General features: G+C 37.6%; 2 protein-coding genes across 2 annotated transcripts in view; both read left to right on the top strand.

The window, feature by feature from the left end:
• The first annotated feature begins 267 nt into the window (after positions 1-267).
• LOC141290255 (interferon-induced very large GTPase 1-like) overlaps positions 268-20,497 on the top strand; it is a 453,394-nt gene continuing 433,164 nt past the window's right edge. Inside the window, exons 1-2 of the mRNA XM_073822473.1 lie at positions 268-848; positions 2,906-6,936. Of these exons, the coding sequence (XP_073678574.1) occupies positions 425-848; positions 2,906-6,936 (4,455 nt within the window). The 5' untranslated portion in view covers positions 268-424. The remainder of the gene's footprint in view (positions 849-2,905; positions 6,937-20,497) is intronic.
• Positions 6,973-9,870, top strand: LOC141342147 (interferon-induced very large GTPase 1-like). The gene has a single exon (XM_073846539.1). It carries the CDS (start codon positions 6,973-6,975, stop codon positions 9,868-9,870), a length of 2,898 nt encoding a protein of 965 aa, XP_073702640.1.

Below are 20,497 nucleotides of genomic sequence, written 5' to 3'. Positions count from 1 at the left end.
AAAATCATTCAGAAATGTGCAACCAGACACTTCTGTCTTCAGAAAAGCAGCTCTCCTGATGATCTTCTGCAGATGTTTGAGGACATTGAGCAAAAGAATGATGGACATCACCTGATTTGTGCTAAATATGAAGCTTCACAGTATTTCACAGTGAAGCAACAGACCACAGGAAGACGTGAGTGTGAAAATATATATGTTTTTTATTAATATATGAACATTTTGTAATCTCCTTAAACTTCTTTTATCAGTTTCAGGGAGCATGAAGCTCAATCTGGTTGTGTGCGGGAGTGACGAGAGATTCAAATCCTCCATATCAGAGCAGATCCTGCAGCAGACAGACAGAAGATCAGATGTGGAGCTTCATGGACGTCAGATCAATCTGGTGGAGCTTCCAGCTCTGATTCGGCTCTCAGAGGAGGAAGTGATGCGTCAGACTCTCCGCTGTGTGTCTGTCTGTCATCCTGGAGTTCATGTTTTCCTCCTCATTATTCCTGATGCTCCACTCAATAATGAAGACAAAGCAGAAATGGAGGAGATCCAGAGGATCTTCAGCTCAAGAATCAACAAACACATCATGATCCTCATAATGGAGAATTCAGAGCATCAGACAGCAGAACTGAATGAAGAAACACAGTCTGTCATTCAGAGTTTTGGAGGACAACATAATTTCTTTGGTCCCAAAACACAAGTGTCCACATTGATGGAAAAGATTGAGCAGATGCTGGAGGAAAACAGAGGAGAGTTTTTCTCCACAGAGACATTTTTGGAGGCTCACATGAAAAAACTGCTGCAATATGAAGAGATGAAGAAGAAAATTTGTTCACAAGAAACACATTTACTGCCACAAGGTAATAAGCAGATTTTCTGTCTTGGTCTTAAACAAAAAAAAAAAATATATATATATATAAATAGATTTTTAATTATAGATTTTTTTGGTAACCAAATTCTAAATATAGTTTTATGGTGTTTTATAAGTTTGCACTTTTAAACAGCAGAGGTAAAATTCAGAACCTCATTACTTTAAATGTTTAAATGTCAAAGTCAAAGGCCAAGCTGCAGTGTTAAAGTAGTTTTTTTATTATTTTTTTATTATTTATTTTTAACTGATTATTTTGGCCAATCACCAAACTACTAAATTCTATGGAGCAGTGAGGCTGAAAGTTTAACTGTAATTTTATAATGTCAAATTATTATTATTTTTTTTAGAAAACTTTGTACTGCATTAAAATATATATATATATATACAGTGAGGGGAAAAAATGTTGAACCCCTGCTAATTTTGTACGTTTGCCCACTGACAAAGAATTGATCAGTCTATAATTTTAATGGTAGATTTATTAAAAAAAAAAAAAAAAAGAATAAAAAAAATTATAAATTGATTTGCATTTTAATGAGTGAAATAAATATTTTAACCCTTCGCAAAACATGACTTAGTACTTGGTGGCAAAATCCTTGTTGGCAATCACCGAGGTCAGAATTTTCTTGTAGTTGGCCACCAGGTTTGCACACATCTCAGAAGGGATTTTGTCCCACTCTTTGCAGATCCTCTCATTACGTCATTAAGGTTTTGAGGCTGATGTTTGGCAACTCCAACCTTCAGCTCCCTCCACAGACTTTCTATGGGATTAAGGTCTGGAGACTGGCTAGGCCACTTTAATGTGATTCTTCTTGAGCCACTCCTTTGTTGCCTTGGCCGTGTGTTTTGGGTCATTTTCATGCTGGAATACCCATCCACGACCCATTTTCAGTGCCCTGTCTGAGGTTTGACAGAGTATGGCTCCATCCATCATCCCCCAGACACCCCCAAAGCGTAATGTTTCCACCTCCATGTTTGACGGTGTTCTTGGGGTCATAGGCAGCATTCCTCCTCCTCCAAACACAGGGAGTTGAGTTGATGCCAAAGAGCTGGATTTTGGTCTCATCTGACCACAACACTTTCAACCAGTTCTCCTCTGAATCATTCAGATGTTCATTGACAAACTTCAGATGGTCCTGTACACATGCTTTCTTGAGCAGGGGGACCTTGCAGGTGCTGCAGGATTACAGTTCTTCACGGCGTAGTGTGTTACCAATTGTTTTCTTGGTGACTACGGTCCCAGCTGCCTTGAGATCATTGACAACATCCTCCAGTGTAGTAGTGTAGGGCTGATTCCTCACTGTCCTCATGATCATTGAAACTCCACGAGGTGAGATCTTGCATGGAGCCACAGACTGAGGAAAATTGATTATTGATTGTTATTTTGTGTTTCTTCTGACTGTTGTCATCTTCTCACCAAGCTGCTCGGCGAAGGTCTTGTAGCCCATTCCAGCCTTGTGTAGGTCTACAATCTTGTCCCTGACATCCTTGGACAGCTCTTTGGTTTTGGCCATGGTGGAGAGTTTGCAATCTGATTGATTGCTTCTGTGGACAGGTGTCTTTTATACAGGTAACAAGATTGGGATTGGGATTAGGAGCACTTGGACCTGTATAAAAGACACCTGGGAGCCAAAAATCTTGCTGATTGATAGGGGATCAAATACGTATTTCCCTCATTAAAATGCAAATCAATTCATAACTTTTTTTCAGTTTATCTGGATTTAGTTTTTTGTTCTTCTGTCTCTAATCCTACTTCTAATCCTAATAGATTTTATTTTTTTTTTATCAGTGGGCAAATGTACAAAATCAAAAGGGGACCACACACACATGCACAGTGTATACATTCTCTAAAATATTACACTAAAACTTATTGCACTAAACTTTCCATATAATATGGCTTTGATAAGGTTGTAGGTCAACTATATCTTGATTATTTCACAAAAACAATGCAGTCAAAAAACAATAACAAGTAACAGTGTAACACTTAGTAGGCAAAGTATACACTGTGAAGTTTTTGGCTTTAAGACTGATACATTTCCTCTTTTACAGGTTCAACAAAGAGTGAAGATGATCAGAGGATTGTGCTGCTGGGAAAAACTGGAGTTGGGAAAAGTGCAACTGGAAACACAATCTTAGGACGAGTTGCATTTAAAGCGGAACAATCTTTTGAATCAGTGACTAATGAGAGTCAGAGAGAAACATCTAAAATCAATGGCCGACACGTTACTGTGATCGACACTCCAGGACTGTTTGATACTGAACTTACTAATGAGGAGATCCAGAGAGAAATCACCAACTGCATCTCCATGATCCTGCCTGGACCACATGTGTTTCTCTTACTGATACCACTGGGACGATTCACTAAACAGGAGGAAAAATCAGTGAAGATCATTCAACAGACATTTGGTGAAAACTCATTAATGTACACCATGGTGCTCTTCACCAGAGGAGATGATCTGAAGGACAAAACCATTGATCAGTGTTTGGGGAAACCTGGATCTGCCATAAGAAAGCTGATTGAAGCGTGTGGAAACAGATATCATGTGTTCAATAATAATCAGACTGGAGACCGAACACAGGTGTCTGATCTACTGGAGAAGATAGACAACATGGTGAAAGCAAACGGAGGGAGTTTCTACTCATGTAAGATGTTCAGACAAATGGAAAGAGAAAAACAAGAACAACAGATGAAGATCCTGATGGAGAGACTCAAAGAAAGAGAAGAAGAGATGAAGAAACTAGAAGAAGAGAAAGAGAGAATGAAGATGATGATGGAAGAAGAACGACAGAATAATGACAAAGACAGAAAGAGTAAAGAAGAAGAACTGGAAAGAGAAATAAGAGAACAAGAGAAACATCAAAAAGAGATACGAGACAAGATGAGAGAGACATTTACATATGAAATAGAGGAACTGAGGAAAGAAAACGATAAAATAAAAACAGAAAAAGAAAAACTTAGGGCTGAAAATGAAATTGAAATAGACAGATTATTAAGTAAAATAAAGAATGAAAGAGAGAATCATGAAACAGAGAGGAAGAAAAGAGAAGAAGTGTTTAATGAGAAAGAAGAATGGTACAAAACACTAATGAAAGAGAAAGAAGAGAGTGAGGAAAAGATGCATGAACAGATAAAGAGAGAACGAGAGGAATGGGAGAAACAGAAACAAGCGGAAAAGACGAGAAGAGAAGAAGAGGATGAGAAGAGAATAGAGAAAGAACAGAGAGTTTGTGATGAATATAATCAGAAACTGAAGCAAGAGAGAGAAAGAATGGAAAAAGAGAAAGAAGATCTTCAATCTAAACATGAAACAGAAGAAAACAAGATGAAGATCCTGATGGAGAAAATGAAGAAGGAAAGAGAAGAACTGATGAAAAAACATGAAGAGAATGAGAGAATGAAGATGATGATGGAGGAAGAACGACTGAATCAAGACAAAGAGAGAAAGAAAAGAGAAGATGAACTGAAAAGAGAAATAACAGAACAAGAGAAACACCAGAGAGAGATACGAGACGAGATGAGACGAGAACGAGAAACATTTAGACACGAAATAGAGGAAATGAGGAAAGAAAATGACAACATAAAAACAGAAAAAGAAAAACTTAGGACTGAAAATGAGACTGAAACAGAGAGATTAATAAATAAAATAAAGAATGAAAGAGAGAATCATGAAACAGAGAGGAAGAAAAGAGAGGAAGAGTTTGTTGAGAGAGAAGAACAATACAAAACACTAATAAAAGAGAAAGAAGAGAGTGAGGAAAAGATACGTGAGCAGATAAAGAGAGAACGAGAGGAAGGGGAGAAACAGAAACAAGCGGAAAAAACAAGAAGAGAAGAGGATGAGAAAAGAACAGAGAAAGAACAGAGAGTTTGTGATGAATTTAATCAGAAACTGAAACAAGAGAAAGAGAGAATCGAAAGAGAGAAAGAAGATCTTCAATCTAAATGTGAAGAGATAATTTTGAAAAAAGAGGAAGAAAGACAAAAATATGAAAAAGATAAAATGAGAAAAGAAAAGGAATTCCTTGAGAGAGAAGAACAATATAAAAGAAATTTGACAGAAACGGACATGCAGATGAGAGATGAGATGAAGAGACAACGAGAGGAATGGGAGAGACAGAAACAAGAGGAAAAGACTAGAAGAGAAGAAGAGGAAGATAAAAGGAGAGAGAAAGAAAAAAGGATTGCAGATGAGGAGATTCAGAGACTCAAGAGTGAAATAGACGGAATAATCAGAGAGAAAGAGAGCATAGAAATAGAGAGTCAAGGACAACTACAAGATTTAGAGAAGAGACTGAAAGAAGAACGAAACGTGAGAGAAGATCAACAAAAGACTTTTGAGGAGAAATTGAAACTCCTTGAAAAACATCATGAAGATGAACTAAAGAGAAGACAGTTGGAGTATGAAAGAGAGAAAGGGGAAATGAAAAACATGGCAATAGCTGGAGGACAAACACTGAATCATCTATTTCACAGACTTCATATTGAAATCAGGCTCCTCAATAGAATTAAACTTGCAGATGTTCTTCAGATAAATGAACATTCATTAAGGATCCTTGAGTCTTGTGCTGAAAAAGAGCTGATTCAGACTTTCATACAAGAACTACTGATGATGAACTACAGAGCAAGATACATTTGTGTTAAAGATCCCAATGAACATTATCACACACATCAAAAAGACATTGGCTTATTTGAAGAAAAAACAAGTCAATCTGATCAGATTCACCCAATGGATGTTCAGATGGCTGTGTTTCATTGTGCTGATGGTTTCCTGAAGCAGCTGATGGTGACTAAACTGTCCCAGTGTCAGTACGCTCTGCCTCTGCTTGTTCCTGATCCAGTCACAAAACAGATTGAGTTTCCTCTCTGGACATTCAGACAAATCAACAAGAGCTGGAAGATGAGAAACACCAACAATGAAATCATCAGTCAAACCCAGCCGATCTACAAGGTAGAAACTCCAATGGTGTCTTTCTTCAGGTTTGGTTCTGTGTCTTCATCCAAGTCTCAGCTGATGAACAGTCTGATCAATGAGAAACACAACACATTCTTCCACAGGAACTGCCCAGGCAGCAGCAGAACCAGAGTCCTGATGGATGGAGTGGTGGAGATCGCCTGGTTCTGCCCCTCTGGAAAACAGGATGATAAATTCACTGACTGTGTTGCATTCTGTAATCTACACGGTGATGCAGGAAAACATGAAAAACAGCTGCAGATCCTCACTGAAATGGCCTCAGTCAATGTTGTAATTCTACCACGAGCAGACAAGTATGACAGAAATGCAGAAATAATTAAACAACTCTACAAAGACAAAAAACTACTCATTTGTCTTTTTACTGAGGATAAATCTACTATAATTGAGACGAAGAAAAGGAAATTCATAATTGGTCTGAAAGACAAAAATCAGTCAGATGTATCTGAAGAACTCAGAAAAGCTATAAATGCTTGTCTCTCAGAATCATCTTCCACTTTCAGACTTAAAGATGTGTCCAAACACCCAGGCATCAGAGTAGATGAGAAAGATGATGATGACTGCAGGAGAGGAAGAGAAGCAGCACAGCAGATGGTCAGTTTGCTAAAGAAGAAAGATCTAAGAGAAATCAAAGAATCATTTCTGCCTCATCAGGAGAAGCTGTGGCATCAGTGGAGTCAGAAGAACAAAGAACTGCATCGACATCAAGCATATAAGACAGAAAGGGAAAGTAGAAAACACATAGAAATCCGTCACCAGCAGCATGAATGTCATATCAGTGGCTTTATAAAATACTTCATTAAAGAAATGAATTCATATGACCAACATCAGAAGATATTTTTCCTCAAATGGCTCAGAATTCTCCTGGATAAATATACATCAGCTGATCTTTCTGCTCTTCGCCACAAGTATGATGTAAAATGGTCAACAGTCTTAAAACTGAAAGAGAATCATGATAAATCTCAGTATCTCAAATCTGAACAAACTGAACTTGAAACAATATCTGAGGAACTTCATGCTGCAACCTTTGGTTTGGAGCACATCGTGAGGGAGATCGGTCAGATCTATGAATCATGTTCATCTGTGAAAAAGAACAAAGAAGACCTGCAGGTTCACTTCTCTTCACTCCCGAGTCTTGCAGCAGAGATGATGATCTCTGGATTTCCACTGGAGCTGATGGATGGAGATGCTGCTCATGTTCCTGTGATCTGGATCTCTGCTGTTCTGGATCAACTCATCCAGAAACTGGGAGACCGGAGAGTCTTTGTGCTGTCAGTTTTAGGGCTTCAGAGCTCTGGGAAATCTACCATGCTGAATGCCATGTTTGGACTCCAGTTTGCCGTCAGTGCTGGCAGGTGCACCAGAGGAGCTTTCATGCAGCTGGTCAAAGTGTCAGATGAGATGAAAACACAGATGAGCTTTGACTATATTTTGGTTGTTGATACGGAGGGTCTTCATGCTTCAGAGCGGGCTGGAAGATCAACAAGACATCATGACAATGAATTGGCCACATTTGTTGTTGGTCTGGCAAATCTGACACTGATCAACATCTTTGGAGAAAACCTATCTGAGATGCAGGACATTCTTCAGATTGTTGTTCAGGCCTTCATGAGGATGAAGAAGGTCAGACTGAATCCTAGCTGTGTGTTTGTGCATCAGAATGTTACTGGCATCACAGCTGGAGAGAAAATCTTGGAGGGAAGGAGACGACTGCAGGAGACACTGGATGAGATGACAAAACTTTCAGCAGAAGAGGAAGGCTGTGATGAAGAACGCTTCAGTGATGTCATTAGATTTGATGTTCAGAATGATGTGAAGTATTTTGCTCAGCTCTGGGAGGGCAGCCCACCCATGGCACCACCAAACCCAAACTACTGTGAGAACATTCAAGAACTAAAAAAAACTATTAGGTCTCATGCTTTAAAATCACATGGAATGAGTCTGACACACCTCAAAGATCATATTAGAGACCTCTGGGAAGCTTTACTGAATGAACAATTTGTCTTCAGCTTCACAAATTCTCTGAAGACTGCAGCCCACAGAAAACTGGAGACCGAATACAGCAAGTGGTCCACAAGTATTCAAAGTGCCATGATTTTAATTGAGAACAGACTGCACAACGAAATTAAAAATGAAGCTGTTTCTGAAATTAAGGAAATTTATCTCCACAGAGAACTGAACAGGACAAGTGAAAAAGTGAAAAAATCTATGTCAGAATTTTTTGAGAAAGACACATATGCAGAAATACTGATTCAGTGGAAAACATCCTATGAAACAAAAATCAAAAATCTTCAGGATAATATTGTGAGAGAAGCAAAAAAGAAACTAAATGAGATTCTTCAGCAACGAGACCATGAGAAAAAGGTTGAAGAGAGGAAACGACTTCAATGCACTCTCTATGAAAAGAGTAAAGAACTTGCCTTACAACTAAAAGACAAAGCAAATGATGAAGAAACAATAAAGCAGGAGTTTGATTTGATTTGGGAACAGAGTATGAAGATTATCACAGAGACTGACATATTGAATGATGTAACACATGTTCTCAGTTGCTGCAAACAGGGAAACAAGTACAACAATATTCTTGCTGTGCCAAATTACTCTGAATATGTACATTTCAAAAAGTCTTTAAAATATTTCCCTGAACAAGATGTAAAAAAGTCGAATTTTATGTCAGAAGATGAAGCCCAAATAAAAGCATTTGTTGAAGATGTTGTTCAGAAGACAGACACAATGATTAAGTCATTCAAGATTTCAGAGAATGGCTACAACATTAGCTGCATTCAACAACTCACTGTTCACATCAAGAAGAGAGTAACAGAACATCAGAGAAAATGTAAAAAATATGAGTTTCAGGAAGAATTCTTTGTGGATTTGGTTTATTCCATCTGTAACAAAGCAAAAGAGCATTTTAGTCACCAGCACAGATTGTTCATGGAAGCCAATGACCCTGATCTCTATACTACAAGAAAAAGAGACGAATACTATAGTATCTTCCAGAAACAGTGTCATGGAGCAACACAGGTTGTCATTTTTGGTGAAATCATCTGTCAGAAACTTAAGGAACCCATTGAGCAGAGTGTCTACAAGAAGACTGCCAGAGATCTGGCAGGTGAAATGAGATCAAACTGTGAATCACTGAATGGAAACAAATCAAATCTGGAGAAACACATCCTGAAGACACTGGCAGAAGAGGAAGATTTTGACAAATACATGGACTACATTAATAATCCCAGAGATCACTTCAAGAGTTTCATCAGAGATGAAGTCAGTCGGTACATCACTGATAAGTTCAGTGTCAGTGTTTTACCCAAGATGAAGGAGAACATTAAACTCCTGCAGCAGAAGATCATGAAAGCAGCTCATGAATCTACTGAACATGTTCAAGTCAACCGTGGAGATGTTGGTTTGTGGTTGAAGAATTTCACACACCAGCTCTCAGATGAGCTGATCTTCTCTGAAAAAGACCTCAGTGGAGTCAAACATGTTGATGATTTTAAACTCCTAGACGATGTGATAAAACAAGAACTTCCTGCTATAATGTCTGACATCAGTAGAAGATTCAACACAAATACTTTTCCACTAAAGCTGGATCATAAGTTCAGGCCAGATGAGATTCTGATTGATCATTTGTGTCAGTGCTGTTGGGTTCAGTGTCCGTTCTGTGGAGCCACCTGCACCAACACCATAGAAAACCACCCTGGAGACCACAGTGTTGATTTCCACAGAGTAAGAGCAATTACTGGATGGCATTGCTCTCAAACTCTCTGTTATGATATTTGCACAGATTTAGTGACAGGTAACAGTAGTTTTAAAAGAGCCAATGGGGATTTCTATTTTAAAGAATACAGAAGAGCAGGAGGAGTTTTTGCAAAATGGAACATCACCCCTGATTCCTCTGACATGCCCTACTGGAAGTGGTTTGTGTGCAGATTTCATAAAGATTTGGAAAAATACCATTGCAAAGGTTATGGACTGTGTTCAATCCCATATGATTGGAGAAAATACTCAAAAATGGATGCTCTTGACAGTTTATATAAACTTTAGAGGAACAGTGGACACAGAATGGAGACTCTCTGATTCTCCTCAGCTCACAGTGAGAAATTACTTTATATTACATTCTCAGACGAGCAAAGCTTCATCAGATACACTCAAAGAGGATTAAAGAAAAAAAATCAATAAGCAATACAAGTATCTGTAAAATAAATAAAACATATTTCTGAACACAGGCCAAATTAATAAAACTATAAAATATTTATAATCTGCTTAATCTCTACTATCAACCAAAATAAGAGATTAATAGTAGATTGCTGGTGATATACAATAAACATGTCAATATATAAACATGAGGCAACATTGCTAAAGCCCAATGCTTGAAATAAGACGGTTGTCAAAATCTACAACTTGTTGATCTGACCTATATGCAACTCAATGTGAAAAAAGCGAATTGATTCAGAATGCAGCTTCACACACCAGCTTTAACGAGCCTTGAAGGGGTACGTCACACATCTCAAGTTCAATTCATGCATTTTTATTCATTATACTTTACTGCTGGAATGATCTTCCCACCTTTATTCAGAATGCCAAATCCCTGACAGTATTTAAGAGACAACAGTAAACTCCTCTCTTCCATCAACATTCAACTGCATCCTATTTGAAAAAAAAAAAAAGCAAAAAGCTTTCACTTTTCCTTAACTCTTCCCTGTACTAATCTAAACAATGTCTGAAACTTTGTATCATAAGCACTTCTTGTGTTTATCTGCCTCTTTATGATGATTTGCTTGTTGTTGCATTCCTCACTTGTAAATCGCTTTTGATAAAAGCATCTGGTAAATGAATAAATGTAAAACCAGTGTAAATGTACATCCAGTGTACTTTTCCATTAAAACATGTAGTCAATGTCAATCAAAACGCATAATAAATTTGTTAAAAACACCCTGTCCCTTTTGCACTCTTGTATTTGTTACACACCCCTTTTAAATTTAGACGTGGGAAGAGGAGTGTGAATAGTGGGGAGAGACTGAGAGAACTGCCGTCTCCAGGTCCCATGCAGGGCAGAAAAACAAAATGATCAGTGACACCAGTTAAAAAAAAAAAAAAAAAGATATGTTATTATATGAATGATAAATGTTGGAAATAATCAAACAAAGGCTTCAAGAGCTATAAAAGGCCAAAAGCATACTATTTTTTTTAAAGTAGTAACCTTTTTTTGGTGAGGACTTAAAGAATCAAAACTAGAGTGAGGTTTATTTGAATAAAGATCATAATAGAGCTTATTTGACCATATTAATTGAACAATATGAAAAACATTGTCTAGGAGGATTGTAAAGAAGTGAAAAAAAATGAAGTTCAACAATGGATTACTAAGGGAATATAGAAGGCATGTAAAAAGAAAAAGGCAAATACTTAGGAAATGTATAACACCTAAAACAAAACAAGCATAAAATATTAAGATATATAAAAATACATTAATAAGTAAGCATGATAAGATTCAGAACTTTATTTAGAAAAGGACTATTTTAATAAGTTATTGGACAAACATAAGAATCCCAGGTGAAAAAGAATTATATTAAAAATATACTTTATTAATGTGTACTAAAGTATATTTTCTACATTGTGTACTATTTTCGTCAAATCCAAGTATAGTTAAGTGTATTCAATTATGTATTAACTTCAACTTAACATCTACTTGACTACACTTCTAGTATACTAAAATGGAACAACTTTTTTAGACTTCAAGCGCACTAAAATACTCTAATGAAAATCAAGATTCATGAGCAATTAAGCACATTTACAGTACAATTGCATTGTATTGCCATTCTAATGGAAATACACTTAAAAGGCATTGCAGTGCAAATATAGTTGTGTTTAAGTACATTTTGTGCATACTGCTATCATACTTATAATTACTATAAACATCAAGATTCATGAGCAATTAAGCACACTACAGTACAATTGCATTGTATCGCCATTCTAATGGAAATACACTTAAAAAAGGCATTGCAGTGCAAATATAGTTGTGTTTAAGTAGTTTGTGCATACTGCTATCATACTTCTAATTACTAGAAACTGTTAATTTAGTATGCCTCTGTAATATTTCAAGTGATCTACAAATGCACTACAAATATTTAGTGCTTTATACACTTATTTAAGAGTGTACTGTAAGTGTACAGAAGTCACAATTCTAATGAAGTGAGATCATAGTACAGTTTAAAAAAGTAACAATTAATTTCCAAAAAATATACTTTCCATAAGTACAGTAAATTGCCACTCTATGTCAAATTTAATACACTTTAAAAACATAAACTTCTAGACCATTTAAAATACATTAACAACAAAGTACACTTTCAAAAAGTACATTTAAAACATAATTTGATTACTGTAAATTAGTATACTTACTTTTTGGACTCTTAAGTTGAACTTAATTACATATTTTTTGAAGTATACTTTTAAAAAGTACATATTAAATACTCTTTAAATAAAGCACAATAAGTAGAAGCATACTTGTTTTATACTTCATGTACTTTGTTCATATTTATAATACACTAAAGTATACTTTTTTACCTGGGATCATATTCAAGCATCATGGAAAGTACATAATAGTATAATTAAAAACAATACTGGAAAAGTAGACTACCAAAATTATTTTGGTATTGATGATAAAATAAGTATAAAAAAAACGAATGACATTTTCAGTGAATTCAATGAGTATTTTGAGACAATAGTTTAAAGATTGGGTTTAAGTTAGCAAAAGATAATGTGGAGCAGAGAACTGGGGATAGAGTAGATGAAGTCCAGTAATAATTGTTCAATGTTTATTGGGGAACTGATTAAAAAAAAAGGAAATATTTGACATTGTTAATAATTGTAAGAATAAATATTCCACTGACTGTAATGATATTGGCATGCCATTAATAAAACATATATCTAATAAATAGGGGTGGGCAATGGGCATAGATTATTTTTTTTTAAATCTAGATTATTCTAGATTAAATCTTGGAATTAATCTAGATTAAATCTTGGAATTAATCTAGATTAAATCTTGGAATTAATCTAGAATTAAATCTTGGAATTAATCTAGATTAAATCTTGGAATTAATGTAGATTAATCTAGATTAAAATGGCTAATTCTGAACTCTGCTGAAGGCATTCAGAATATGTGTGCTACCCAAATAATGACTAAAAGTAGGCCTAAGTCTTCGAGAAGGGGCCAGGTGGCACATTAGATCAGGCACTCATCTCCTGTTTCCAAAATGCATCACAAAATGCTTGACAATTGACCATATGCACGAATTACTTCCTTGTTTACTCAAGCCAGCTAAGTCATTTCTTGTCAACTGTACTGTGCTGTAATATGAGCGCACTTTGTTCGTTTTCTCTACATAATTCATTCACAATCAAAGAAAAGTGCTGTTTGTCTAAGAGGACCAAACGTCCATTTACACCGTTTCAAGAATGACAAATGCCAGTTTAAAAAAATACGCGAGTAAATCGGCTAAATATGCGCGAGTCATTGCTATGATTGACAGTAATAACCAGACCAAACAAATGACAAGCTGATGTCAAAAAAAGAGCTTAAATGATTCAGACTAATTTTACAGTAACAAAACTACAGCAGTAGCAAGTTTGTGTTGGTTAAATATAGGCTATTAAATAGTTTTTACAGTTCAAGATAAAACTTAAAAGATGTAGTTATTAAATTTTATAAAATATTTCAGATTCATATTGATTCATATTGAGTGCATTATTTAATTATTATACCATCAATATTTAATGTATTTGTAGTGAACTATATATTAGTATTTAAATAATTCATCTTTATTGGCTGTTTGTGTGTGAGCTTAATGACTTTCTGAACTTGCTATACTATATATATATATATATATATATATATATATATATATATATATAAGTACTACAATTTATTATACTAGTAATTTTATAATAAATTGAAAAGCAAGACGTCTTGAAAAATATATAGGGATTTTAAAAGTCAGCTTCACAATAAATAATCCTCTGCTGCCATCTATTGGTTATATGGGTAATTCCATAAATAGACGTTGTTTTCCGTGAAAAGTCATTTTTTTCCGATGCCATTTTTATGAATGAAAAGTGAGTCCTTGAAGTACATTTTATTTCACAGCTGTAGAGTTAGAAAATAAAAAAGGCTTTAAAATATTGCAAGATTTTAAAAATGTGTTCATGACTATGAAGGCAAATTAGTGATTATCAAGAATACGATTAAGATGTCCTTGAAGAGAAGTATATAGTTAACGTTATCTTAAACACATTATGATAGTGTTTAGCTGTCAACATTTAAATGTACAACTATGCAGATACAGAGAGTACGGGATTGCCAGGCTCCGCATTTAAATTATATGTTGTTAAATAATATGAATCTGAATGTTCATGCCGCGAACATTGTTTATAATGTTGCAATTATAATTTTTCTCAGTTTCTGATAAGAACGAGGCAGTAGAGGAGTCTCAATAGTGTCCACCTAATATATAGCACATAGAAAATGAGCTTCAGCGGAAGTTTATGAGCTGGCTTATCTTTATGCGGAAGTTCTAAAGAACGCTCCGTGCATAGGTCAATTGCATTTACAACATAATTACCTATTCAAACTATACAAATATAGCAAAAGGCTGCACGATGAGCGCGTTGCCGTTAAATACACAGACGCGCACGGGCATGGATTTCTGCGTCTTCCATTAAACTGTGTTGCTTTTAGAAGCGTCAATTCAGTTGTTGCATATAGTTTAATGTCTTTATTTCGGGATTATCAAAGTAAATTATAACTCACGTGCCCCAGTAAAAAGGGTCTAGGAACGCACCTGCCCTGAAACGCTTCATAACTGCATCCATGTTTGCACGTCTCATTTGATGAGGTCACAGAAGTTGAAGACTCGTTCTCGCCCCCTACAGTGCAATTTGACTAGATATACGTCATCCGCGCTAAAATATCAAGGTGAAAGTCATCATAGCTTGCGTAGTTTAGACCCAGCTCCCAACCTGTAGAATGTGTGTGTGTTGCACACATGTGTTCATAGAAGCTGTATATCTGGAAATGGACATGTGGGGGCAGCGGGGAGTAGAAGGGGTGTTTTGGGTGAGCAGCTTCCGTTAAGTGGAATTCGATAGTGGTTACTCATTAAAGAAGTTCATACAAAACTATCACACGACTCTTCTGTTCTGTGCACATCTACATGGTGTTAGAAGCGGGATTGTTGACAAATCATGGCTCAGAATCTACGACGTATAGAACCACTCGTGTTTGACGATGACATCGCTAACAACTGGCTAAAATTCAAGAGGGAATGGGACGTGTACAGCAAAGCAGGACTATCGGACAAGTCAAAGAAGGTGCAAGCTTACACATTTCTCAATTTAGCCGGTTCGGATGCACTAGATAAATATGAGTCATTTCACTTTCAAGAAGACGAAGAAAAAGAAGATCCTGATGTGTTAATTAAAAAATTTGATGAGATATGTTTACCAGAACGGAACGTTATAATGGATAGACATGCATTCAACAGCACAGTGCAAAAATCAGACGAAGGAATTCAATCCTACGTGGCTACTTTAAGACTGCTTGCAAAAAAATGTGACTTTGGCTCGCTAAATGATGAACTAATACGAGACCGAATTGTCTGTGGTATCCACAATGATGCAGTACGTGCTCAGCTGTTAAGGGAGAAAAACTTGACATTAGAATCAGCGATTAGAACATGTATGCTGTTTGAGCGTGCCGACAGGGGTACTAAGGAACTTAAAAGAGAGGCTGAAGTGTTTGCCGTGCAGCAGTACAAAAGACGCTGTAACAATTGCGGGGGTGAGCACGCTATTGAGCGCAATAAATGCCCGGCTTTCAACAAACGCTGCAACTCATGCAACAAGTGGAATCACTTTGCCAAGTGTTGTAGATCTAAGCCTCAAAACGCAGGTGGGCGGATGGCGCCATCTAGTGGACCTAGTGAAAGAAACTTACACAGAGTAAATGAAGTGGAAAGTGAGGTCAACCAAGATTATTTTCATTGTGAAAGCGTGGATCTGTTTGCAAACAAAGGAGAAATATACACAACTCTCTCAACAACCAGTAATAAGCAGGTCAAGCTGAAAATAGATACTGGAGCTAAATGCAATGTTATGCCTTTATCTACACTACAGCAGGTTGACCACAATGCCCAAATTGATCAGTCAAACAGAGTCAATCTAATAGCATATGGTGGTCAAACAATCCAGACACTGGGCACTGCCACCTTATTTCTTTCAGGAGGCCAACTGCAATTCCACATAGTGGACAGAAATGTTAAAAGCTTGTTAGGCTTACCTGACAGCATGAGGTTAAATCTCATACAACTCAGCCCTGAAGTACACGCTGTTCAACAGCAGGCTCCCGAGATGACTGATTATGATGATTTGTTTCGTACTGACAGCATTGGCAAGCTTCCAGTCATGTATCACATGCGCCTGGATGAATCAGTGCGTCCTACTGTGTGTGCCCCCAGAAGGATCCCGTTGGCTATGAAAGACAAAGTCTTACAAGAGTTGGAAAGAATGAACAGACTGGGCATCATCTCACCAGTGGAGGAGGCTACCCCTTGGGTGTCTGCCATGGCAGCCACAGTCAAAAAAGATGGTACGGTACGCATATGCATCGACCCTGTGCATCTTAATAAGGCTCTTCTGAGGCCTCATCATCCATTAAAGACTGTGGAGCAAGTGATCGCTGATATGCCACAGGCAAAGGTCTTCAGCATTTTGGATGCAAAATGTGGATTCTGGCAGATCCCTCTGGATGAGGAATCATCGAGACTCACAACCTTTATGACCCCGTTCGGAAGGTACAAGTTTCTACGAATGCCATATGGGATTTCAACTGGAAGTGAAGTCTTTCAGAGATGCATGGAACAGCTCTTCTCTGGGCAGCCTTGTGAAATAGTTGTGGATGACATCTTGATCTGGGGCTCTTCTGTTGAGGAACACGACAAACGCCTTAAATGTGTGCTAGACCGTGTCAGAGCCATCAATATGCAGCTGAATCCAATAAAATGTCGTTTCCGGGTCTCAGAGGTGCCGTATGTAGGCCACCTTCTCACAGACAAAGGTGTCAAGCCTGACCCAGAAAAAACCAAGGCCGTACACCAGATGCCTACTCCAGAAGACAAACACAGTTTGCAGAGGTTTCTGGGCATGACCAATTATCTTTCAAAATTCATACACCGTTACAGTGAGATAACAGCTCCCCTACGTCAGCTTCTGCGTCAAGATGCAGAATGGCATTGGACTGAACAACATGCTGCTGCTGTGGACGCACTTAAGGGACATCTGACAAGTCCACCTGTCCTACAGTATTTTGATGTGCACAAACCAGTGACATTGTCTGCTGATGCTTCCCAGCACGGTCTCGGCGCCGTTTGTCTTCAGGATGGCAGGCCTGTTGCATTTGCATCAAGATCTCTCACTGACACTGAAGCACGTTATGCACAGATTGAGAAAGAACTCCTGGCAGTAGTCTTTGCCTGTGTAAAGTTTCATGATTATATCTATGGACGTCCAGTGACTGTTGAGACAGATCATCAGCCCCTTATAACTATCCTGAGAAAGCCTCTGCACACAGCGTCGGTGCGCATCCAGCGGATGATGCTCAAACTTCAGCGCTATCATCTGAATGTTATCTATAAACGAGGACGTGAACTGTATGTTGCGGATGCACTTTCACGTGCACACCTCCCCACCACAGACACTCCAGGAGCCATTGAGGACTATGATGTGTTGGCTCTGGAACAGGTGTTGTCGTCCAAAAGGATTGAGGAACTCAAGCAAACCACACAGGCAGATGTTCTTTGCAAACGCCTCATGGACACTATCCTCACTGGCTGGCCTGACTCATATAAGGACATTCCACATGACATCCGTCCGTTCTACGCAATGCGGGATGAACTGACAGTAGATGATGGTTTGATTCTGCGTGGTCAGAGGTATGTGATCCCTCACTCCCTCCAGAAATACTACCTAACACAGCTTCATCAAGGTCATCCCGGCCTTCAGTCCACTAAGCGAAGAGCACGTGAAACCATGTTCTGGCCTACAATGTACAGTGATATTGAAAGAGAGGTATCCAGATGTGCGCCATGCAATGCGTTAAAGCAACACCAGATGAGAGAACCCTTGCAACTTCACCAGATACCAGACAGCCCATGGTCTATCACAGGAGCTGACATATTTGAGTGGTCAGGCAAGCATTACCTCGTCTTAGTGGACTCATACTCTGGATGGTGGGAATTCGATGCCATTCCGAATCTTTCCAGTAACACTGTGATTCGGCAATTGAAACGGCACTTTGCTGTTCATGGGATACCCCACCAGTTGATGACCGACAATGCAACATCATTTTCAAGCAGGGAATTCAAGAACTTTGCTCACCTGTGGGATTTTCAGCATGTCACGAGCAGCCCCAATTATCCGAGATCCAATAGCCTGGCAGAGCGTGGTGTCAGGTCTGCGAAGCATCTCCTTGAGAAGTGTGCATGTGATGGTTCTGATATTTATGCAGCCTTGCTTAACCTGCGCAACACCCCTAGGGATGGTTTGCCCTCCCCAGCGCAACGTCTATTTTCCCGACGCACCAGGTCTCTGATCCCCATGCTACCATCACAGCTGACACCGAGAGTTGAGCCTAATGTTCAGACAGCTCTGTTCGTACTCCGTCAAAAAGGGAAGATAAGCCATGACAAATCTGCCAGACGCCTTCCACCTCTGGAGCCTGGGCAGACAGTAAGGATGGAGACAACCTGCGGGTTTGACAAATTGGCCACAGTTTCTGGAAAGGCTATCCAACCTAACAGTTACATTGTCCAGTCTAATGGTAAGGCCTATGTCAGGAACCGCCGACACCTTCTACAAGTTCCTGAGTCGTACTGTCCTTTCATTACCACGTCTGCACCTATGATCTCTCCCAAACGGCAGGAAAATCCATGTGCTACAGTGCCACATGACACTTCAAAAAATGGAAGTGATGTACCTTCGCTACAAAACACTGACAGTTCTGAGCAAGAGGATTCTGACTCACAAGCTCCACTGGTTGTCACTCGATCAGGAAGAGTGTCCAAGCCTAATTCAAGGTTCAAAGACTTTGTCACACACTGAGTGAATATGCAGCGTGCCCTGTTTATTATACATGGAGCATGAGTTAAATGTTATTGATGTTCTTTGTATGCTGCACCCCCTTCTGTCGTTCTACTTATGCATGTGGGGTTATTAGTAAAAAAAAAAAAAAAAAAAAAAAGAGAAAGATGTAGAATGTGTGTGTGTTGCACACATGTGTTCATAGAAGCTGTATATCTGGAAATGGACATGTGGGGGCAGCGGGGAGTAGAAGGGGTGTTTTGGGTGAGCAGCTTCCGTTAAGTGGAATTCGATAGTGGTTACTCATTAAAGAAGTTCATACAAAACTATCACACGACTCTTCTGTTCTGTGCACATCTACACAACCCAACTTTGAGAATAGATTAACGGCGATATTTTTTTTATCGCCCAATAAGAGTCTCACGTTAACACAGCACGTTAACGCCGATAACGGCCCACCACTACTAATAAAACCATTTACACATTTGTAATCAGTCCTTATTTAACAGGCATATTCCCAAGTAATAAGAAAACAGCTAAAGTTAATCTTTCCAAGTATACACCAATTTCTCTTCTTTCTTAGTTCTCAAAAATATCAGAGAAATTTTTTGTGCATAGGCTTAATAATTTTATAGACAAACACAAACTATTAAGTGAAAATCAGTATGGCCTTTTTAGAGCAAATAGGTCGACCTCAAAGATACCTCGATGACACATCAATTTGTACAAATAAATAATGTTAAATCAGATTTAATGAAAGTTACATGTGGTGTTCCACAAGGTTCAGTGCTAGGCCCCAAATTATTTGTATGGTGTATGCAAAGTGTCTAAAGTATTAAAAATGGTTTTGTTTGCTGATGACACAAATTTATATTGTTCAGGGAAAAATTTGGAACAGCTTCTGAATACAATAGAAATCGAACTGATGGTTTTCAAAAATGGTTTGATGATAATAGACTTTCAATGAATTTAAGTAAAACTAAGTTTATAATATTTAGCAAAGTAACAATAAAGTTAAAATAATGATTACCAACAAAAAAATAGAAAGAGTGTATGAAAATATTTTTTGGGGTGATATAACTGATTATAAATTATGTTGGAAACCACATATTAATAATGTAAACACAAACATTTTCAAATCTGTTGCAATAATAAATAGAACAAAACATATTTTTAATACATCAACTAATGCAAAAAAAAAGGTGTATTTTTATTTGTAACAGGATGTATTGTTTAAAATACTGAAGTAATATCTGGAACGTATATTTTTGTAATTATTTGGAATTATGTACATTCTGGGAAATGAAGCATGTAACTGTGAAAAAGTGTCATTCATCAGTTAATTATGTATAAAGTGTAGGCAGAATATTCAAAGCTTTGGCCTACACCTTTTTCGGTAATTATGTTTCATTTATTTTATTTTTTTGTGAAGGACTGTGTCTGTGAGGACTGAAATTAAAAAAAAATGTTTTGATTGATTGATTGATTGATTGATTGATTGATTGATTGATTGATTGATTGATTGATTGATTGATTGATTGAT

Source organism: Garra rufa, chromosome 1 (genome assembly GCF_049309525.1).
Source record: "Garra rufa chromosome 1, GarRuf1.0, whole genome shotgun sequence".
NCBI classification, from domain to species: Eukaryota; Metazoa; Chordata; class Actinopteri; order Cypriniformes; family Cyprinidae; genus Garra; species Garra rufa.
Note: the sequence above shows the minus strand (reverse complement) of the source record. Positions and strands in the feature narration are given on the sequence as shown.

Coding starts and splice junctions, on each gene's coding strand:
- LOC141342147 (XM_073846539.1), top strand. CDS start 6,973: ATGATGATCTCTGGATTTCCACTGGAGCTGATGGATGGAGATGCTGCT.